General features: G+C 37.9%; 1 protein-coding gene across 11 annotated transcripts in view; it reads left to right on the plus strand.

Moving 5' to 3' along the window:
• The window catches only part of LOC126210188 (putative zinc finger protein 833), an 81,885-nt gene that overhangs the window by 29,368 nt on the left and 29,546 nt on the right, over positions 1-22,971 (plus strand). For all 11 annotated transcript variants that reach the window (XM_049939356.1, XM_049939363.1, XM_049939355.1 and 8 more), the window contains one exon: positions 2,188-2,244. In XM_049939356.1, coding sequence (XP_049795313.1) covers positions 2,188-2,244 — 57 coding nt within the window. The remainder of the gene's footprint in view (positions 1-2,187; positions 2,245-22,971) is intronic.

A 22,971-nucleotide genomic window follows, 5' to 3' on the forward strand; every position in this document is an offset into this window, starting at 1 on the left:
GGCTCCAGCAGCGGGACCCTCCACTGTGCGGTGCTTGTGGCATAGGGATCACAGTACACCACATTTCAGTAGTTAGTGTGTTTTTATTTCCAGACAAGAGGGCAGAGGCTAATTTACTGACATATTTGCTTTCTATTTTAACAATCAAATGGATGTGGTACAAGTTTTAAGGTTTTGTGAAGTGTCCAACGTGTTTCCTAAAATTTTCAGAATGTTTTTTTAATATGGTTTATCAGTGTGGCTGGCTCACAAGGGTCTATTGTAAGTGATCAGTCAGACACATTTCCATGTGTAATTATTTTAATGTCATTCTTGTGTTAAATGTGTTTTAATTGCCAGTTTTAGAAAATTTAACCAATTTTATGTAACAATGAAAATAATCTGTTATTGATAATATAATGTGAATGGACAGATAAAAAAATCTACTCACAAAGTGGCGGCAGGGGAACACAACACACACATAAGGATTTAACTTTCACAAGCTTTTAAACCCAGTGGCTCCTCCTTCTGGTGGAAGAGTTGAAGGGGGAGGAAGAAGGGTGAAGGAAAAGGACTAGAGAGGTTTAGGGAAAGGGGTACGCTTTAGAAAAGTCACCCAGAACCCTGGTCCAGGGGAGACTTACCGAGTTGGATCAGAAGGAAAAATGGATTCCTTCTCATCCCATCCAGAAAGTGTCCCCTGACTCTGGGTTCTGGGTGACTTTTCTAAGGTGTACCCTTTTTCCTAAACCTCTCCAGTCCTTTTCCTTCACCTTTCTTCCTCCCCCTTCAACTCTTCTGCCAGGAGGCGGAACCACTGGCTCCCAAAGCTTGTGGAAGTTAAATGCATGTGTGTGTGTGTGTGGGGGGGGGGGGGGGGCCCACGCGCGCGCATTCATCATAATGGGTAGTAAAGAGAAAACTACTTCAACTGAACTTGCATTAGAATTCTTCTAGACAACTCACTACTGTTGAACCTACCCCAGAAGTGTGGCTAAAATTGAATGGACTGGCACAATGGCTGTGATTAACAGTCTGTTCGTGTAGTAAGTGTTGTAAGGAAGAGGCAGTTACATTGTCAAGCTGCTTATTGCCACTGGTGGTTGTTAAATGTTTGGCAGGTGCCTAACCCTGTGGGTGACTGGTGATGGGGACTGTGAGACGAAATATTACTCGTGACTTTTCTCAGTGTTCCTGCTGACAGGCTCTGCTGGTCAGTTCTTATCAAATAAGACAGCAGATTCATGGTGGACGAGGTTCCTAACTTAGTTCATGGAAATGAGAATCTGATGTTAGCAATATTTGTTCACCAGGAGTCGTTTTCTTTTTACATAATGTGAAATATATCATAAATATTTCAATGAAAGCCAGCACCTCACCCCCCCCCCCTCTCTCCCACTATCACCTCCACCTCCAGAACCATGACAACTCCCCTCCCTGTGGGTGGGACACACTCGTCATTTTGAGGATGGTTTCTATAGACAGTGGATAGTTTTTAAAATGCAGTAACATGGAGAAAATGTATTCTTTTGCTCTAAGCACTGCATGTCATATGTTTGTCATCATTGAGTTCGGGGTGAACCTTGTGACAGATATTATAGTGACAGCTGTCAGTTTCTCATATCATGTAGAAACTAACAGGTTATACATTCATTGTGGTCAGCTCTTCTCTGCCATTTGTTGACTAGGAATAAGAATTCTGGTTTGCAAAAGGTCCCAATTTTCTTTGTGTATGTATATATTTAATATATTATTGATGAGGCTAAATTAATTGATGACAGGTTGCTCCAGTTGCTGGTATATTCTTTATTTAGGTCAATCACTGGTTTCACCATTCACATCCTGGCCATTTTCACGTGGATCTGAGATGTGTGCACTTTCCATGTGGCAGCACTCCGTCAGCATTATTACTGTCTTTAGTATTGTCTGATGTGATTTCATCGATTTGTCTTCAGAAGAGGATAACGTGCTGAAGAAGAAGCTTCAAACGACTTACATCTTGCAGTATTGCCACATGGAAAGTGCATACACTTCAGATCCGCTTGAAAATGGCCTGGATGTGAAGGCTAAGGCTACCGGTGGTGGATCTAACCAGAGAATACATCAGTAACTGGAGCAGCCTGTCATTAACTGGATGTGTCCTTGTGAAACAACAGTCTACACATGGAGAAACTAATAAATTAATTAAATTTGTGTTAACTTTTGCAGAAATTGGAAATTCCTGAAGATCTCGAGGCATGTGATCCACTGCAGTTGGAGGAAGAAGTAAGTGAATTTGTATTTTGAGTATTTCCTTCTTATGTAAGCTAGGTATAAGTCCCATTATTAATAATGTAAGCAGATTAGCACTATAATATGATCAAAATTGCTTGATAGTGGACTCTTCGTGTGTTACAACTGGTTTCCTACAATCAGGGTGCTCATTGCCAAGCCTAAAATGTTTGTTTGTTTCTTCCTGGCATTCTTTCTTATATGTTTGGATCCCATATCGGGGGTATGACACATTTATTTTGTATTTCATCACACGTGATGAAAACAACAGAATAAAACACACAAACACACACACACAAATCATGATGATGAAACACGCACATTTCATACATAGTAATAACCAAACCTTACTGGATATTTCCGCACAAGATGCGATCAAGCGTCACATGTACAGTTGTCATAATCTCAGAGATTGGCTTTTTTAAATATATGATTCATTAGCTTGTGGCTGATTTGGTGCAGTCTTCTTTGAATTCCTCTCTTGTGCCAACTTCCTCAGCTCAGAGTAGCCCTTGCAACTTACATCCTCAGTTATTTGCTGAATGTTTTCCAATCTCTGTCTTCCTCTGCCGTTTTTGCCCTCTAGAGCTCCCTCTAATACCATGGAAGTTATTCTTGATGTCTTAACTGATGTCTTATCATCCTGCCCCTTCTTCTTGTCAGTGTTTCCCCCACATTCCTTTCCTCTCTGGTTCCGTGGGGAACCTTCTCATTCCAACCTTACCAGCATTCAGCTGTAGCACCACATCCCAAATACTTTGATTCTCTTCTGTTCTAGTTTGCTCACAGTCCATGTTTCACTACCATAGAATGCTGTGCTTCAGCTGTACATTCTCGGAGATTCTTTCTCAAATTAAGGTATATGTTTGATACTAGCAGACTTCTCTTGGCCGGGAATGTGCTTTTTTCCAGTGCTACTCTGCTTTTGCTGTCATCCTTGCTTCGTCTGCCATTGGTTATTTTAGTGCCTAGTTGGCAGAATTCCTTAACTTCATCTACTTTCTGACCATCAATCCTGATATTGAGTTGCTTGTTATTCTCATTTCTGCTGCTTCTCATTACTTTCATCTTTTTTCGATTTATTCTGAATCCCTATTCTGTGCGCATTAGACTATTCATTCCATTCAGCAGATCGTGTAATTCTTCTTCACTTTCACTCAGGATAGTGATATCATCAGTGAATCGTATCTGTCCTTTCACTTTGAATTTTAATTCCACTCCAGAACATTTATTTTATTTGCATCATTGCTTCAATGTATACATTGAACAGTGGGGACAAAAGACTACATCACTGTCTTACATCCTTTTTAATCTGAGCACTTTGTTCTTTGTCTTCCACTCTTATTATTCCCTTTTGGCTCATGTACCTGTTCTATATTACCCACATCTCGCTATAGCTTAATCCTATTGTCCTCAGAATTTCGAACATATTGCATCATTTGACATTGTCGAACACTTTTTCCAGGTCGACAGATCATATGAATGTGTCTTGATTTTTCTTTAGTGTTGCCTCTCTGGTGCCTTTACCTTTCCTAAATCCAAGCTGATCATTATCTAACACTTCTTCAGATTTCTTTTCTATTCTTCTGTAGATTATTCTTGTCAGCAACTTGGATGTGTGAACTGTAAAGCTGATAGTGCAATAACTCTTGCACTTGTTAGCTCCTGCAGTAATTGTAATTGTGTGGATGATACATTTCCAAAAGTCAGATGGTATATCACCATACTCATAAATTCTACACATCAATGTGAATAGTTTCTGATGGAGTATTATCTATCCCTTCTGCCTTATTTGATTTTCAGTATTCCAAAGCTCTTTTAAATTCTGATTCTAACACTGGATCCCCTATCTCTTCTAAATTGGCTCCTGTTTCTTCTTCCATCATATGAGACAAATCTTCCTCCTCATAGAGGCCTTCAATGTACTCTTTCCACTTATCCGCTCTCACCTCTGCATTTAACAGTGGAATTCCAGTTACACCATTAATGTTAACACCCTTGCTTTTCTTTTTCTTTTCTTTTTTTAATTTCATCGAAGGCTGTTTTTACTTTCCTGTATGCTGAGTTAGTCCTTCCGACAATAATTTCTTTTTCGATTTCTTCACATTTTTCATGTAGGCATTTTGTCTTAGCTTCCGTGCACTTCCTATTTATTTCATTCTTCAGTGACTTGTATTTCTGTGTTCCTGAATTTCCCTGAATGTTTTTGTATTTCCTTCTTTTGTCAATTTTTCTTTCCAACCTCTGTTATTACCTTTTTAGAGATGTCCACTCGTCTTCAACTGTACTGCCTGCTGAGCTATTCCTTATTGCAGTGTGGCGTCGATAGGTCATATCGACCTTAGACAACGTTAATCTTTGGGACTCAGGTCGCTCATCCAAGCCGCAATGTTAATTCAGTCTGTTCTTATATCTTGTACTGTTTGCACGTATATGATAATTGTCGAAATATATGTATGTGCAGATATTAGTGTGGACAGTTTATTCTGTATACTTCTATTCGTATCCTGTTCCCATAGCAGTATTTATAGTATTAGAGAACTTTAAGCATGTCTCTTCATTCCTTGGTGCTTTGATATCCCCCCCCCCCCCCCCCCCGCCCCACTCCCTACCTTTACACATAGATTCTTCGTGACTAATCTATTAACCTTCAGCTTACATTAGGTAAACTTTGTATAGTATTGTGTGAAGCTGAATTTTTGAAATCAGCTATTCACTGTTACAACTAGGTCACCACAGTCATAAAAATAATCCCATTATATAGTATTGTGCTGTAGTGCAGTGGTTAGCATATTCACCTCATGTACAGAAAGTCATAGGTTTGAATCTTGTCAGAGGAACCAATTTTTTTTTTTTATTTTGAAATCTACGTAATAATAAGAGTTTGATTATTATTTTTATTCAGTTAATTTGTTTAAATATAACTTTTTATTTCGAATTCTTTGCCACATCATTTTTCATCATCTTATTGATTTTTTATATTTGTTCTTATTTTTCTTCCTATTATTGTTTTTTCATTTGGAAACTGCCTGTGCCACCCATAATATGCAACCAAGTGCCAGCGAGGACTGCTTATCAGTTGGTAATGCAGCAGCTCATGTATCCAGTGTGAGAATAGTTTCATGTGACCAATGACTGCAAGGAACTAACTTTTAGCACTGAAACTGGATTTTTTTGTCTTTGAGTTCGCTCATGAAGATTAACTTTAATTGCTGTGAACAAGCAGTTGTGCTATATACTGCATACAGTGATATGCAGAAGGGTGCTGAAAACATTTTCAAACAAAAGTTAGTCAGTATTTTTCATAGAGTCATAAATATAATGAAAAGTGTGGGTTACCATTTTATGAAAACTAGCTTATTCAATGTTTATCTGCAGCAGTGTCAGTTAGCGTGCAACTGATATACGGGGAAGGAAAAACATTTTTATTTTATAGCCAATTTTGGTGTTACCTTTTGCATATTTCAATTATATTTTCCTATGTTTCCTGCTGGCTTGTTTCTCTTTACAGTTATTTGTTTTCCTCCTGTTCAACCATTTTCAATATTATGTTGGAAATATAATATGTGTCATTTACATTATATTTACTACACCATGCAAATAACCTTTATTTACACTAAACCAGTGGTTCCCAGCTTGGCGGCAATTACCCCCCTGAGGGATAAAATGAAATATTCTGAGGGGTAGAGACTAAATTATCTGATTCTGTTTGTCATGAAACTAAATTATTTTCAAAAGATCATTACAGTTATCACAATTTTGTAAGATTAATAGTAATTATACAAGTTATCAATAATTAATTAGTAACATCAATGTGGTGGAAGTTATATACTCCACACATAGTCCGCTCACTGTACGCACATGTGCTTTGTCCCATACAGCACTGGTGTTAAAAGTGAGACATATATGTAACAAATGCTAAATATCTCAAGAAAATGTCTTCTCCAAGTTGTAGATATTACCTGCAGTAAATGAATTAATTGACAGCACTACGCAACAGTATAAATACATAAGGGTTGCTATAGTGCTGTACATATTATTATTATTATTATTATTATTATTATACAAAGAGTTAATAGCATAAGTCTTCCAATATCTGTCATATCAGAAGTAAGGAGACCAGCATTCAAGTGATTTATGAACAGTAAATATGGTGCACACATTTTAACTTGGTTGATTTTAAATAGGGTTGCAATGTGCAGGGTAACAAGTGCCACAATGGAGAGGAATAATGCAGGGGAAATATGTTTTGTAACAAGCATCTACCCTCATTGTAAATAGTTTGCTTTCTTATTTGAGATAGAGTTGTGAATAGTGCTTGGGGTGCACCACAAATTTCTTTCTCATTCATTCTAACACACACGCAAGCATGTGCCCACACATACACACAAAAAAAACTATGTATCATTCATATTTCATCATTTTAAAAATTCTACAGTTTACTTAGGTGCTTAAGTTGGTGGTAACGTGTGTGTGTGTGGGGGGGGGGGGGGGCAGCAGTTGGCAAGGGGAGGGTGGGAGGTCGGGAGTACTAGCTAGTGTTAAATTGCTCTCAGGGGTAATACTTTAAGAAAGGTTGGTTACACAGATTTGAGAAGAAAATAGGGAAAACAAAACTTTTATGCTTCACTTGATAGTTAAAGATAAAATTAACAATTTAATGCGAGTAGATTCTTGTACAAACACAACAGATAGCTTTTCAAATGACAGCATTGTCATGATTTTTAGATTATCTTCCAAGTTTTTGGCACCTATCTGTCATCTTTTAACTGTGGTCACAGCCCTCTTGCTCTCTGCATTGGAAAACAGAATCCAAAAAGCCATCAGTGCCACAGCTGCAAACTGCTGATTATCAACTTCTGTGACCTATCTCAACATTTTCTCATTGCATATAAATTTGCTTTAGCAAAATTCTGAAGAGATTTATATCCCTTAAGAATATCTGCGCTACTAAGAGCAGTCATTCGGAATAGACTGCAAGAGCCTTGCTGTGTCCACATTAATGGAGTTCAAGCTTATTGTCCTTAACTTTGGAGACTGACTTGTTTGGATCCGTGCCCATGAGAATTGACAGCCTCGTCTGAAGATGCAGCTAAGTACACTTCAATCCCCTCTTAACTTATGCATGGAGCACTTGCTTCTTTATCTTTCTTAAAATCTTGTTTGTTTAATCACTAAAAATTCCTGTGTTCACAATACTGGAACATTCTTCAAGCCTTTTTAGCTTGGAATGAAGTTCATGCAAAGTGGGATATTTCAATGTCTCTAAGAAAAGTCATATTAATTAAGTCACAGATGTGCTCTTTAATGAATGTGGCCTCCACTAGAATCCAGTTCAGTTCATCATCTGACACGAATTGACATACTCAATGCCTGCATTAGACAGCTGTGGCATATCAACACTGTGGAAGAATTGAATAATTTCATCAAAATATTCTGCCATGTAACAGTTCCAACATGTTAAAACTGGTAGAGTAATAACCTTGGCATCTCTGTTCCTTTCTTGCAGAAACTGCAAATACAATACCTCTTCTTGATGTTCGAGATAGTATTCTTTAAATTGTTTGACATTATGTTCATCTTCCTAAGTTCCTTTAAAAAATGTCCACAGTCAGACACTACTGAACATGGTTGAAGTGATCACCTGTGACTGTTTTCATAGAGTGAACATATTTGTTCATGTATCAGCTCGCAACTGTTTTCACATTATTGTACTGTATATTGTATTAATGAAGAACACGCAATATTGTGTGACAAATTGCGAGTTTGCTGCCATGAGAACATGTACATGTTTGTAACAAAACATTTCTGCTTATTGCAAACTTCAATGGTTCTCAACCACAGAGTGAAAAGACAAACTACCTCTTCAATCAGTGGTCCCTATGATAGTAAGAAGATATCTTTTCCTGCTAGCTGCTCCATTACATCATTTTTTTTTTTGTCATTGCTGTACTGAAGATGCCATAATCTCCCTCACTGGAGGGGGTGGGATGTTGCCAGCTCCTAAAAAGTTACAGTTATTTAATTAGTTATATTATTTGATACTGTACTAGAAAAATACTTTATTTTATTAAAATTAAATTTTAACTTTAATAGTGTGAACAAACAAAACACTGCTCACTTTCAATGAATCCGTTCATCTGCTGCTAAAAATCTTAAAGGGTTGTAGTTCTTCTGGAAAACCTGGAATTCTCAGGGAATTACAATTTATCTGGAAAAATAAGGGGAATATCGGGGAATTCTGTGTATTTTTACTGTGGCATTGGAATTTAATTCTATTGTAAATCACAAATTTTAAAGTATGGTACTTAATATTTGAAAGCATGTTAGTTACATGACTATTATTCCGTATAAATTATTAATGTTTTAAAATTTTGGTCAAGCTACTGCTTATGGCTAGTGTATCTTGGGCAAGAGGAAAGAAAAGTCTTTATTGTTAAGATGCTTGATCCCCACTCACTGTAAATTACCATGAGCTTCTTATAACGCCTTCTTGTTCCCCATACTTGGAATTCTCAGGGGATCCTTTTTTTTTTTTTTTTTTTTTTTCTTTTCCATTTTTTTCTAAGTCTGAGTAGTCACCCTGTCTAAGTTTTCTAGTTTGTGGAGTTGAATTTTGACCTTCAGAAATGTTTGCACAGTCCTTTGGCTCAAATATCCAAAGCTACCCTTTTTTTCCTTTTTCACAGTATAAAAATTAGCAGTAATTAGCAGCAGTGCTAATTTGAGATTGCTACTTTATTTGCAAACTGGACTGCTTCAATTCGTTGCCCCCTACGCTTTTGACTTTGTGTTTGTTTCAAAATGCTGTCTTTGTGCTATTATGGAATTTTCTATTACAGTATTTGTGAAAACACTTCCATTTTGAATTCTGATGCCATATTGACAGCAGTCACTGCAGTCTTTGATATTTTCACAGTCATCAATTATTTTAGCACATGTGTTCATCATCAAGATTATCATACAATGAATAGAGACAGAATTTGTTCTTGTCAAAGATTTTCAAAGAATTTTGGAGAAAATATTGATAGCATTGCACTGCTGAAAACCTTAAACATCTGTGTAAAACAGATACACGACCAAAAACAATGTAGCACATCACAGATTTTGCAGTATTTCATTAGAAACTGCTGATTTCAAGCTGGTGGCCACATTCTCGTTTAAACGAAATGATCTGCCCTTACTATTACAGTTACCTTATGACTTCCTTTTTTCGCAACAAATTTTACCTGTAACTGGTATATTTCCTGAGATATTTTTCTGCAGAGGTTAAGGTGAGACTCTTATATATTCATATTGTGAAGATCATTGCTCATCTTTCACTTTCAGCAATTTGAATGCTGCATAGACAAAGGTGGGTTTTCAGGATGTGTGGCATCCAGGCTTTGTGAGTTTGCAGTAGACTCACATGCACTTTCCAAATATTAGGCTGCATGCTGTTAAAAGGCATAAAGATGGATACTTAAAATGCTAAATTTATGTAAATAATACTGTGCTTGTAATTTAATTACACTGACCAACAGTGAAAATGTTTTGGACTCAAAATAGTTAATTATCATGGCTGAATGAAAAAATCACCATAAAAATGACAGATCAGCTTTTGCTTTGGAGATAAGGTGATATTTTCTTTTTATAGTCAACGTTTTCAGTTTGGGGGAAATTTTGTTTTCGGAGTTAGCACACCTGTCCAATAACAAAATGTAAATGTTCTTAAGCTGTTTGTAAGTCATAAACATAGATACTGTTGCTGTGACTGTGAATTTCATGTAGTTTATGGTATAATTAAAGCAGAACCTTTGGTTTGAGAGTGCTTTCGTAGTGTAAAATTCATAAAAATGCCACAAAAATGTGTAAATAAAGTGAATAATTTTTGTTACATTTGTGGTGAAATAACATTTTCCTCGCAGAAATGCAATCTGACACCTCTTGTGAAGACTGCCTATCAGCATTATTTCAGTATGAAAGTAGGGGACAGGATAAGTCTTTGGCTCCGTATATATGTTGCAACATATGTTCAGTTACACTGTAAGAATGGCTGAAATAGAAGAAACGACCTATGGCTTTTGCTGTGCCTATGGTCTGTAGGTTCCTGCCAAACCATTCAGTGAGTGTTATTTTTGCTTGACTCCACCTATAAAGCCAGGATTGTTTAGGAAGAAAAGAAGAACAGTTCAGTACCTGAATCGTCGATCTGCAAATTGTCCCATTCTGCATTCAGGTAGTTTACCAGTTCCTACTCCATCCAAAAATTGTGAGTTTGAAGTAGTAAATGAAGACAGTGTGGAACAAGGAGTAGGGGAGAACCATAATAGCCTTCCACATCCTGCGACCCTGAGTTTTGGGAAAAGATGATAAACTGCACAGACTGAGTCGAGCAGAATTTAGTGATCTTATGAGACACCTTGACCTGTCACAGGAGAAGTCAGAAATTCTTTAGTCTTGACTACAGCAATGGAATCTTCTCGAAAGTGATGAGTATAATGGCATATTTTAATAGACATGTATGGACATTATTGGATGAACCATCACGATATTTACGAACAACTACAGAATGGATGAATGCTATTCAAGCTAATAATGTTAATTATGAACCAGTGTTTCATCAGAAAACATACTGGGGAATTGCAATGACTTTACCATTAAGAACTTTTAGTTTTAATGGAATTGCTGAATGGTTCTATCCAAATGAAAATAGTACTTGGTTAAGAAGTATTTATCAGCCTTTATATACAGCTACAAATGAATATATGCATCATGATTATTATGAAAATGATGATTTGGACGTATTTTTAATAGATTTTGACTGGTATCGTAAAGAACATATATATTATACAAATGTGATGCATTTTTTAGAACATGCTGAATGGCAATTTCATCCATGGAACTTTTTGGCTGGTACACTGGACTTCTGGTATATGATTACATTCATATTCTTTGAATGGAACACAAAATGTCGTATTACTCATAATGTTGAAGATGGCAAACGCATTACTCTTCCATACAATTATAAAACTGTATGTAAATGATGTCACAGTGAATTTCAAAAATGGACCTACCATGAAGTAAATATAACTAATATCGATAATTGGATTCACCATGAAAATGATATATCACAAGATAATGAACATGACACACGAACAATGAATTTTAATATGTTGACTGCAAATGGAGAATATACTACATTTCTCCGCGCATTTCATACTGAATGTGATATACTGTGGTGTAACAGATGTGGAATACAATGTTTTTATATTACAACTGATATAAACATTACTAATGATCCATTACGCTACTATAAAAACGGATTAGATAAATCATTTGAACACCTATTTGAAACTTCTCGTGTTTATCATGAATGTAATAATGGAGAAGAACAAGAAGCTTAAATACTTCAAACCAACTCAATTTGAAGTAAACATATTTTTTGATGGCATGTCTAAAAGGAAACCTGAAATACATTCAGACAATTCTGATCTGTCTAACGAAAAGCATAGTTTGGACCCCATTACCAACCCCAACAAAGAGGATGATGATGATGATGCAGAAGATGATGATAATAATACAGATGGACTCGTAAGTGGAAAAACTAAAAGAACAACTCGAAGGTATAACCGAATTTATAACACTTTTGATAAAATGTCTACTTCCATTCAACACTTTGGAAGAAGCAATGAGTTCTATTTGCACTTTTGCAAGTATCACGAAGAAAGTAGTCAATAGTGGAATTTTAGACATCATGGAAAAGGTACAAGAAATAATGGCTACTACTACTACTATTCAAAACTTGCCACGAAAGCTATGGAAACACAAATAGGAGATCCCACACATTGTATCTACATCTATGACCAATATAAAAAGTGTTATAGTTGCATTGAGGAATTTCTACAAAAAATATTTGAACGACCAAAGACGTGTGGATTCTTTATGTTCTACATCGAAAAGATTAAAGAAGCAGGAGAGCACATCCACATCATCCACGCTTGTAACAGAACCAACAGACAATGGCGATGCGAGTTCTGGTGAACCGTAAATTATCACCTTGGGATTCCCAAACACAAAACAGTGGGCCAATATAATTGAAGAAAAGACCAAAAAAATATCATCGAGTATTTACGTCGCAAACAACGAGGGGTTCGGTTTCATACTCGTAACACGACCCTCATACTCAGAAATACATACTACAGTTACAAATATATCTTACGAAGCAAATAGCATTGAAAGAGAAATGGAATTGGTGGAAATACCACATTCAACATCACATCAGTCACATCGACTTGGAGAATATTTAGGATCCCAGAGCACGACTGTTACAGAAATTCATCGAGGAGGAACACAACTACCTGGAACGTTCAAAAAAGAGTTAATCACAATATCAGACAACCTCTCTTTTTCGAACCGCATTTTGCAATCGAACGGAGTCTTACAGGGTGACACAATGAGACCTTTGCTGTACATTCTTGTCACTGAAGAAGTACTGTGAATTGGAGAAAATGAAGATGATATATATATATATATGCATATGCTGACGACATAGCCATAGTATCAACAGATATACAGAAGCTGCAGAACATTGAGAAAATAGATAAGTGGTGCAGTGAACACAAGCTACGCATAAACATAACAAAGATCGAAATGGTGATTTTCAGAAAAGGAGGCAAAACACCCAAGAATGCGAAAATCAACATCAGAGGACAAAGAATAAAAATCTCATCAGACTTTAAATACTTAGGGGTGACATTGCAGCCAACAACCAAATGCTTCACAAAACATACAGCAGAACGTGCAGCCCATGCAATAATAGCAATACAGTACATCAAAAATATCTGCCTACTCAGTCTGGAAACGGCAATGAATTTATTCAATGCAAAAATCTTGCCAATCCTGGCCTACAGGGTGGAGGTTATATGGGGCCATCTGAAAGAAATCTAGAAACACTAGAAAAGGTAAAATCGACTTATCTAAAAAGAGCACTAGGTCTCTCAAAGACAACAAGATCTAGACTAGTGTACCTGCAAGCGAGAGAGAGACATTCCTAATTGGACATCAGACTTCGATAGATGCCACATACCAGGGCTTCCAGAAATCAACTGAAGATCATGGAGGACAAACAAGAAAAAGTATGGTCAGAGTTCTATGGCACTGAAGCAATTACGAACCGCTCATGGACAGCACCAAACATCAAACTGCAACATGTCGTAACTAGATTTTCTAGTCACGGCTTTCATCATCTAATTTGCAAAAACAAAACTTATCACGGCCCAACCACAACAAGTGTGTGTGAACTGTGTAACAAAGCCTGTGAACGATATCACATAGACCTGAGTAGTAAAAGAGTGAAATCTAAAAATGAATAAGCAAAAATGTAAATGTAAGATGTTAAGCAAAGTAATTGTATATGGCTATTTGGCTGCAATTTGTTAAATAATAAATAAAAAGAATGGAATCCCTATAGAGGAAAATATACGTTCGAAATTCTGATAAATACTATTTCAAATATTATTTGTTCACCTGTACACAAATGTAAAGAAACTATTGAATGGTTGCAAGATTCTAAACTTGCTATTATGAAAGACGAAATTATTGATAAAGCTATTCATCATGTGTGTATTGTACTTTCTAAATTTTCTGCAAAAGAAATGTGTGGATATACTCAAAATTCTATATATATATATATATATATATATATATATATATATATATATATATATATATATATATATATATATATATATATATGGGGATTTCATAGGAATGAAACCACCTTCCCTACCCTCTGGCTCCTACCCTTGTAACCGCCCCCGGTGTAAAACCTGTCCCATGCACCCTCCCACCACCACCTACTCCAGTCCTGTAACCCGGAAGGTGTACACGATCAAAGGCAGAGCCACGTGTGAAAGCACCCACGTGATCTACCAACTGACCTGCCTACACTGTGATGCATTCTATGTGGGAATGACCAGCAGCAAACTGTCCATTCGCATGAATGGACACAGGCAGACAGTGTTTGTTGGTAATGAGGATCACCCTGTGGCTAAACATGCCTTGGTGCACGGCCAGCACATCTTGGCGCAGTGTTACACCGTCCGGGTTATCTGGATACTTCCCACTAACACCAACCTATCCGAGCTCCGGAGATGGGAACTTTCTCTTCAATATATCCTCTCTTCTCGTTATCCACCAGGCCTCAATCTCCGCTAATTTCAAGTTGCCGCCACTCATACCTCACCTGTCATTCAACAACATCTTTGCCTCTGCACTTCTGCCTCGACTGACATCTCTGCCCAAACTCTTTGTCTTTAAATATGTCTGCTTGCGAGATGTCTGCTTGTGTCTGTATATGTGTGGATGGATATGTGTGTGTGTGCGAGTGTATACCCGTCCTTTTTCCCCCCTAAGGTAGGTCTTTCCGCTCCCGGGATTGGAATGACTCCTTACCTTCTCCCTTAAAACCCACATCCTTTCGTCTTTCCCTCTCCTTCCCTCTTTCCTGATGAGGCAACAGTTTGTTGCGAAAGCTTGAATTTTGTGTGTATGTTTGTGTTCGTTTGTGTGTCTGTCGACCTGCCAGCACTTTCATTTGGTAAGTCACATCATCTTTGTTTTTAGATATATTTTTCCTACGTGGAATGTTTCCCTCTATTATAACCATATATATATATAGACACACAAACAAACACAAATATACACACAAAATTCAAGCTTTCGCAACAAACTGTTGCCTCATCAGGAAAGAGGGAAGGAGAGGGAAAGACGAAAGGATGTGGGTTTTAAGGGAGAGGGTAAGGAGTCATTCCAATCCCGGGAGCGGAAAGACTTACCTTAGGGGGAAAAAAGGACAGGTTTTTCCCCCTAAGGTAAGTCTTTCCGCTCCCGGGATTGGAATGACTCCTTACCCTCTCCCTTAAAACCCACATCCTTTCGTCTTTCCCTCTCCTTCCCTCTTTCCTGATGAGGCAACAGTTTGTTGCGAAAGCTTGAATTTTGTGTGTATATTTGTGTTTGTTTGTGTGTCTATCGACCTGCCAGCGCTTTTGTTTGGTAAGTCTCATCATCTTTCTTTTTAGATATATTTTTTTCCACGTGGAATGTTTCCCTCTGTTATATATATATATATATATATATATATATATATATATATATATATATATATATATATATATATATATATATATATATTGAAGCATATGTATCTAATTATTTTTATACTACTGAAGAAAGTGAAATAATTTTAAATTTTCTACTCAGTCATCATTTTGATAATGATACTGACATATTCATTATTTCATTTCTGATCTTCTTCATGCATTAAATAGAACTGCTGGTAAAAAGAACTGTTTGCAAATACTTGGTCCCCCTAATTCATTTAAAACTACTTATGCTAGAATAGTTGGATCTGCAATGTTAAATACTCGACATTGTAATAAAGTCTCTACAAGAATTTACCCATAGAAGACTTGTCATTATGGATGATCCTAATTTTGCTCATGATCAACTTGAAACATTTAAAACAATTTTTTCTGGTGATCCAACAAATGTTCAAGTTAAATTTCAACATGATTATATTATTCATAAAATACCCATTTTGCTTGTTGCAAATCATAATCATTTTAGGGAAGAGTTTTGGGATTATAGAATATGTAGATATACCCGAAGAACATAGAATATTTATTTACAAAGAAATATGCATCCAATGACATTGTATACATTATTCAGTAAACATGGTTTATTATATTAAGGCATATCTTCTTTTACAATTTCCCCATCATCAGTAGTTTCCATTTCTTCTATATCCTGTTAAACAGGAGGTTGCTTACGTTTATTCTTTCTATATGTTTTACACACTTTAGAATACTTATAATCTTCCAATTGACATTTTTCTTCTAATGTTGAATCTTAAATTTCTTAGGAGTAGTAGTTTTTATTACTGGAACAGATGGTTTTACAGTCGCTACATTAGGTAAAGGAGTAACATTAGGAGCATGAATACGTTCAACATCTTTTTTTTTTTTTTTTTTGCTGTATTAGCTTGTTCAATTAAATAAGATGCAGTAGTTTGAGAAGTTTATGGAACAAAGATATCAGAGAACATCATGTGGAACTACTTCTCTTTTGGGAGAAGAAAAACAATCTTGTTTGCTGCAGCATTGATGTCTCGATGACATCTTTGAATTTAAACCATGATCCAACTGAATGGAGGCTATTCATAGACTCCTCCAAGCTTAGTTGGAAAGCTGTGTTACTTCACAATGGCAATCGTTTTCCTTCTATTCTTGTTTGTCATGCGGTTCACATGAAGCAAGTATGACAACCCTCGACTCAATCAAATATCATGAACACAAATGGAAAATCTGTGGCGATCTAAAAGGGATGCGACAGGGATACACAAGACATTGCTGCTTCTTATGTATATGGGTCAGTATGGCTAGGAAATCACATTATATTAAAGCAGACTGACATGCAAGAAATCTTAACCCTAGTGAGAAAAGTGCCATTTCCGAGCATCTCGTGGACCCAAAAGATGTTCTTCTTCCACCCCTGCATATAAAGCTGGGTGTGATGAAAAATTTTGTCAAAGTTATGAGCCAAGAAGGACAGTCTTTAAGTACATAAGAGAGAAATCTCCAAAATTAAGTGATGTAAAAGTTAAGGAATATATTTTTATCGGGCCACAAATTCGAAACTTGTAAAGGATCCTGCATTTGACTAAGTTTTGGTGGGGAAAGAAAGGGAAGCTTGGGAAGCCTTCAAGAAAGCTGTTTGCACATTTTTAGGCAGCAAAAGAGATGATAGCTACACTCACTTGGTGACAGCACTCCTGCAAAACTACCACAAACTTGAATGCAACATGTCCCTTAAAATCCATTTTCTCCACCCCCACCAAGACTTTTTCCCTCCTCATTGTGGAGCTGTCAGTGATGAACATGGAGAAAGATTCCTTCAGGACATTTATGTTATGGAACAAAGATATCAGAGCCATTGTAACGAAGCAATGCTTGCAGATTACTGTTGGTCTTCGTGCAGGGATGCTCCGAAACTCAGTTACAAGAGGCAAGCTAAAAGACGACAGTCTCATGCAGCCACCACAGCTGTTCTGCACATCCCCCTCCACTAGCAACTGGCAGCCAATAATATTCATTCTCATTCTGAGCGGGTAGCAGTGAGTTACAACTAGACAGCGAACACCTCACTCCTACATGCTGCACTATTTACTGCATTTAAAACTTTTCCAAACGTGAATTTGAAAGCTGGTATCCTGCTGTTGACATTTGAAGACACAAGAATGGACTCCAGAACCATGTGCTGTCAGCAGGAGAACTGTAAAGAGAATTGTAAACAAAAGTGTCATAGCTGTAGGAACCATAGAAAAAGTTGATTTCGTGTTGCCTGGAAAGCATTGAAATCACAAGGAACCTATTACACAAATGGATGGTTAGAACAACAATGTTTTAAAGTGCTCCATGTGAATGATGCATGCCCAACACCACAAAAACGTGTTACAGTTATACAGGAGAAAGTTAGCTTCAATGATAAGTGCTTCACCAACGTAAAGAATTTTAAAAGACGTTGGTTCCTGATATGTTAAGAAAAGAGTTCTTAATTCAAAGAAGTGACATAGGTGGAGCACAAACTACATCCCATATAAAGATTCACGATACAAGAGGAGGAAGTAGTTCAACAGTGTATTACCTTGATGATACATGGGTCGATTAGAATCATTCCAGGAAGATATGCTGGAAAATGAGTGATGGTACTGGCAGTTTTAAAGTTTTGATAGGAATAGGTTCTCGGATAATTATTCTGCATGCTGACTTTTCATCTGCTTTTGATTCTGAGAGTGAACTTGTGTTTACGTGTAAGAAAAACAGCAGTGACTACCATTCGGAAATGAACCCTGTCAGTTTCATGACGTGATTCACAGTTCTTGTCATACCTTGCTTTGACATCGGCCATTGCCATTTATAATTCACCTGTTACAGAAAAAACACCAAGTATAAACACCAGAAAAGCGGATATTTTTCCATGGCTTAAAAATATTAAGTACAGTATAAACCAGACTCGTTAATTTATACAAGTCATGCGACAGAACATACAAACTTGACTTCCTTGCACATGAATGGGCTCACACAGTTTTGCGTTTACCCACGTGTCACTGTCAATGTAGCCCTATGGAATTAATTTGGGCAAAATAAGGCTATGTAGGAGGAAAAACAATTCAGGATTAAATTCACTGAATCGCTTGTGCATGAGGCAATAGACAACATCCCACCTGTACACGGGCACAGTCTGTGCAGTATGCCGAAAAGCTTCAGAAAGAATGATTTGACATGGAAGTGATGATGGATATAAGCCTTGAACCTATCGTTGTAAATTTACAAAATCAGGTTGTTCAGAAACAGATTCGAATAGAAGTGACGGTGGTATTGCGATGTACACTTTAGAACAAAGTAATAATATTTCTCAGTTTTAAAGGCTCTTGGTTTAAATAATGTGTTAGCCAACATAGCAGTTGCATACATAATAATGAGAACTTCCTAGTGCTTTTGATTAGGACTTTGTAGAATTATGCAGACTATAATGTTCAACATATGGCCCAAGGAGAAGTTAAGCTTCTTCCACCATGGTGTATGCTCTAATAACACGCGAGAATGCATCTGCATAAATTCATCAAAAGTCCAATATTTCCATGTGTAAACCCCTGCCATTTTCAAGGCATGAATTGGATAAGGTCCTAAAATGACAGTAACTGTTACTTATCAAGATATCGGTCATTTTCATTGTTATCAGTCATCATTCTCTGCAGTTATTCACAGATGGTTAATTGTTTTCTTCAATATGAGAGAAGGAAAGTTGCTACTCACCATATAGCGGAGATGCTGAGTCGCGATAGGCACAATAAAAAGATTCACACAATCATAGCTTTCGGCCATTAAGGCTTTTGTCAGCAGTACACACACACACACACACACACACACGCAAGCGCAACTTGCACGCGCATCTGCAGTCTCAGAGAGCTGAAACTACACTGTGGGCAGCAGCACCAGTGCATGATGGGAGTGGCGACTGGGTGGGGGTAAGGAGGAGGCTGGGGCAGGAAGGGGGAGGGATAGTATGGTGGGAGTGGCGGAGGGTAGGAGAGAAGGTGCGGAGGGGGAGGGGGTAAGTAGCAGAAAGGAGAGAAATAAAAATAAAAGAAATTAAAAAAAAACTGGGTGTGGCGGTGAAATGACGGCTGTGTAGTGCTGGAATGGGAACAGGGAGTGGGCTGGATGGGTGAGGACAGTGACTAACGAAGGTTGAGGCCAGAAGGGTATGCTTAATGAAGTGTGATTTTGAGCTCATTGGCAACAACTTTCTACCTGCTGCCCCACCCCCCTCCCCTCCCAGATTGCAGTCTTTGTATGCATTAATATGCATTAATTTTGACATCCCGTAGCACTGATCATAGAGGAATTGTGTTTATAAAATTCATAGTTCTCTTGTTTGTCTATTGCTGTGCATAATAAATAACAGGAACCCATCTGCCTATTTACGTGTGTGTGTGGAGTGTGTGCACATGCACGTGCCACATTTCGAACTAATATTGTTTTCGATCAGACAGTTGTCTGCAGCACTTTTGGTGAGAGAAGTAGAACACAAAGGAGAGAGTGACGGGATGCATTTGCAGATAAGGACAGAGATAGATATTTCCCTGCAGTGTGAAGTATTTTCTCCCTTGCTGGACAACACCTGCAGCCGCTTCGCAATACATTGCCAACTGCTCACAACATTTGCAAAATTGCCTTCTATTGCAGCCACATTGCAGAAATGTTGACAACAATGCTGTTGCCACCAAATTTTACCATAACATATAGCCACTCTAAATACACCTTAAGGTCTGTTGTATGGAAGGTGTATGGTTGACTTTGGGTTATTGAGAGAATTCTAGAAAAGTGTAGCTCATGTATAAAGGAGGTCATATATAGAACAGTTGTGGTGTATGGTTGACTTTGGGTTATTGAGAGAATTCTAGAAAAGTGTAGCTCATGTATAAAGGAGGTCATATATAGAACGGTTGTACAGAAGTAAGCGTTACAGAAATGCTCCATGAGCTGAATGGAAATTCGCGGCAGGAAGATGACGATCTTTTCATGAAAGACTAAGGAGGAAGTTAAAGAATAGGCATTTGCGACAGACTGCAGAATGATGTTACCGACACCAATCTATACTGCCATAAGGGCCACGAAGGGAAGATAAGAGAAATCAGGGTTCAAACAGAAAGGTATAAAGTCTTTTTCCCTCAGTCCATGTGTGATTGGAACTAATAAAAGAATGATTAACTATGGTACAGGGTGCCCTCTGTCATACACTATATATTGGCTGTGGATTATATATGTAGATGTAGGTGATGTCAGTGAATCTGTGAGTCCGACTTATCACTAGAATTGCAACACAACTGTTTCATTAGATTGGCAGAACAAAAGTGAAGCATGAAATTTTGTGTAATATTAGTCTTTTTGAATACATTAAAAGAAAAAGAATGTTAGCTGTAATTGAAATGTTTCTTTCACTACATACCATGTTAACCTGAGTACAAGATGCACATTTCTTTTCCCCTAAGAGTCTTCTTGAGAAAAATTTATTTTTCAAATATTCTTGGTAATCAAAATTACAAAGTATTTCGTTGAACTAAAGTATCTGCCTAAACAGTTAACATTAGATCAATGTTAAATTTAAAGTATATATTGATTGTCAACATTTTCATAATACAAAGAGAAATAAAATAAATGAAAAGAAATGTTTTACATTAATTTGAGGACTGGTTTCTTTTCTGCATTTTTTAGCTTACTGAGCCTGACAGTGGTATAAGGATTTTTAATCACGATCCTAGTTACACAGCTGTGAAATATATATCTTTGTTATCACAAATATTTGCCTGTTTCTTTTGAATTTGTTGCGATTTCTGAGGCTGTAGTTACCATGGGATCTGAGAAGACAGCTGTTTTTATCTGAAAACAGGTACATACTAAATTTTGCATCTGTACCGATGTGAGAATGGCAACGGCCTTGCCACAGTGGATACACCGGTTCCCGTGAGATCACCGAAGTTAAGCGCTGTCGGGCGTGGCCGGCGCTTGGATGGGTCACCATCCCGCCGCCACGTGCTGTTGCCATTTTTCGGGGTGCACTCAGCCTCGTGATGCCAATTGAGGAGCTACTCGACCGAATAGTAGCGGCTCCGGTCAAAGAAAACCGTCATAACGACCGGGAGAGCGGTGTGCTGACCCCATGCCCCTCCTATCCGCATCCTCACCTGAGGATGATACGGCGGTCGGATGGTCCCGATGGGTCGCTTGCGGCCTGTAGACGGAGTTAGTTAGTTAGTAGTACCGATGTGAGAATGTTATTATGTCTCTTGCATCCAAGCATATTGTCTGCCCCTACTTCGACTTTTACCATCTTCTGCAGAAATGAATACTGTTGTAGTGTCCTTGCCAATGGGTGCAGCCAGAGGTGATGCATGGAGACAGTTCATGATTGGCACCATGGTCAGCACTTTGAAATTCACCACAAACCACAAGTGCGGACCAATCATCAAATTCCATTTCATATGTTCGACGTTGATGTACAACAGTCCTAGTACAGAGTTCCAGGACTGCCAATAGTATCGGAGATCAGTGTGCAAGACTTAGTCTACAAGTGGAGCTGCCTGTAGCTCTTGCATAGGGACAGGTGTTACTACAGTGATTGACAGTGTGGCATCCAGGATGGACGTAGTCTTCTTGATATTGTGTTCAATAATGCACCTCTTGATGCGCCACTGCTTAGTTGTATCTGTCTGCAAGGACGTCCAATGAATTGCTGTACAACTTTAGTTAAGTACCACAGCACAGTCTACACCTACATCTACATCCATACTCGGCAAGCCACCTGACAGCGTGTGGCGGAGGGTACATTGAGTACCTCTATCGTTCTCCCTTCTATTCCTGTCTCGTATTGTTCGTGGAAAGAAAGATTGTCGGTATGCCTCTGTGTGGGCTCTAATCTCTCTGATTTTATCCTCATGGTCTCTTCGCGAGATATACGTAGGAGGGAGCAATATACTGCTTGACTCCTCAGTGAAGGTATGTTCTTGAAACTTCAAGAAAAGCCCATACCGAGCTACTGAGTGTCTCTCCTGCAGAGTCTTCCACAGGAGTTTATCTATCATCTCTGTAATGCTTTCGTGATTACTAAATGGTCCTGTAACGAAGTGCGCTGCTCTCCGTTGGATCTTCTCTATCTCTTCTATCAACCCTATCTGGTACGGATCCCACACTGGTGAGCAATATTCAAGCAGTGGGCGAACAAGTGTACTGTAACCTACTTTCTTTGTTTTCAAATTGCATTTCCTTAGGATTCTTCCAATGAATCTCAGTGTGGCATCTAAATTTGTAAATTTGTTTGCACTGTCACAGTTCCTCCATCCACCTCGGAGCTCCTAACCCTAATACAACATATGCGAGCCTTTCTGCCCATATGACCTGTACACATCAACCTGTACAAATCAATTGATTTTAAAATCAATTCAATTCCGAATACAAATGGCTTCAGGCAAACTGCTGTGTAAATGTGGCATATGTTCCTAAAAAGCCAAAGTACACAGTATAGATTTCCATGATTAGCAACATGATGTAATTTGCTGCCCACTCGCTACTCCCCCTTCCCGCACTCGACTAGTTCTCAGCCGAGCTCATGTTGCTG

Source organism: Schistocerca nitens, chromosome 10 (genome assembly GCF_023898315.1).
Source record: "Schistocerca nitens isolate TAMUIC-IGC-003100 chromosome 10, iqSchNite1.1, whole genome shotgun sequence".
NCBI classification, from domain to species: Eukaryota; Metazoa; Arthropoda; class Insecta; order Orthoptera; family Acrididae; genus Schistocerca; species Schistocerca nitens.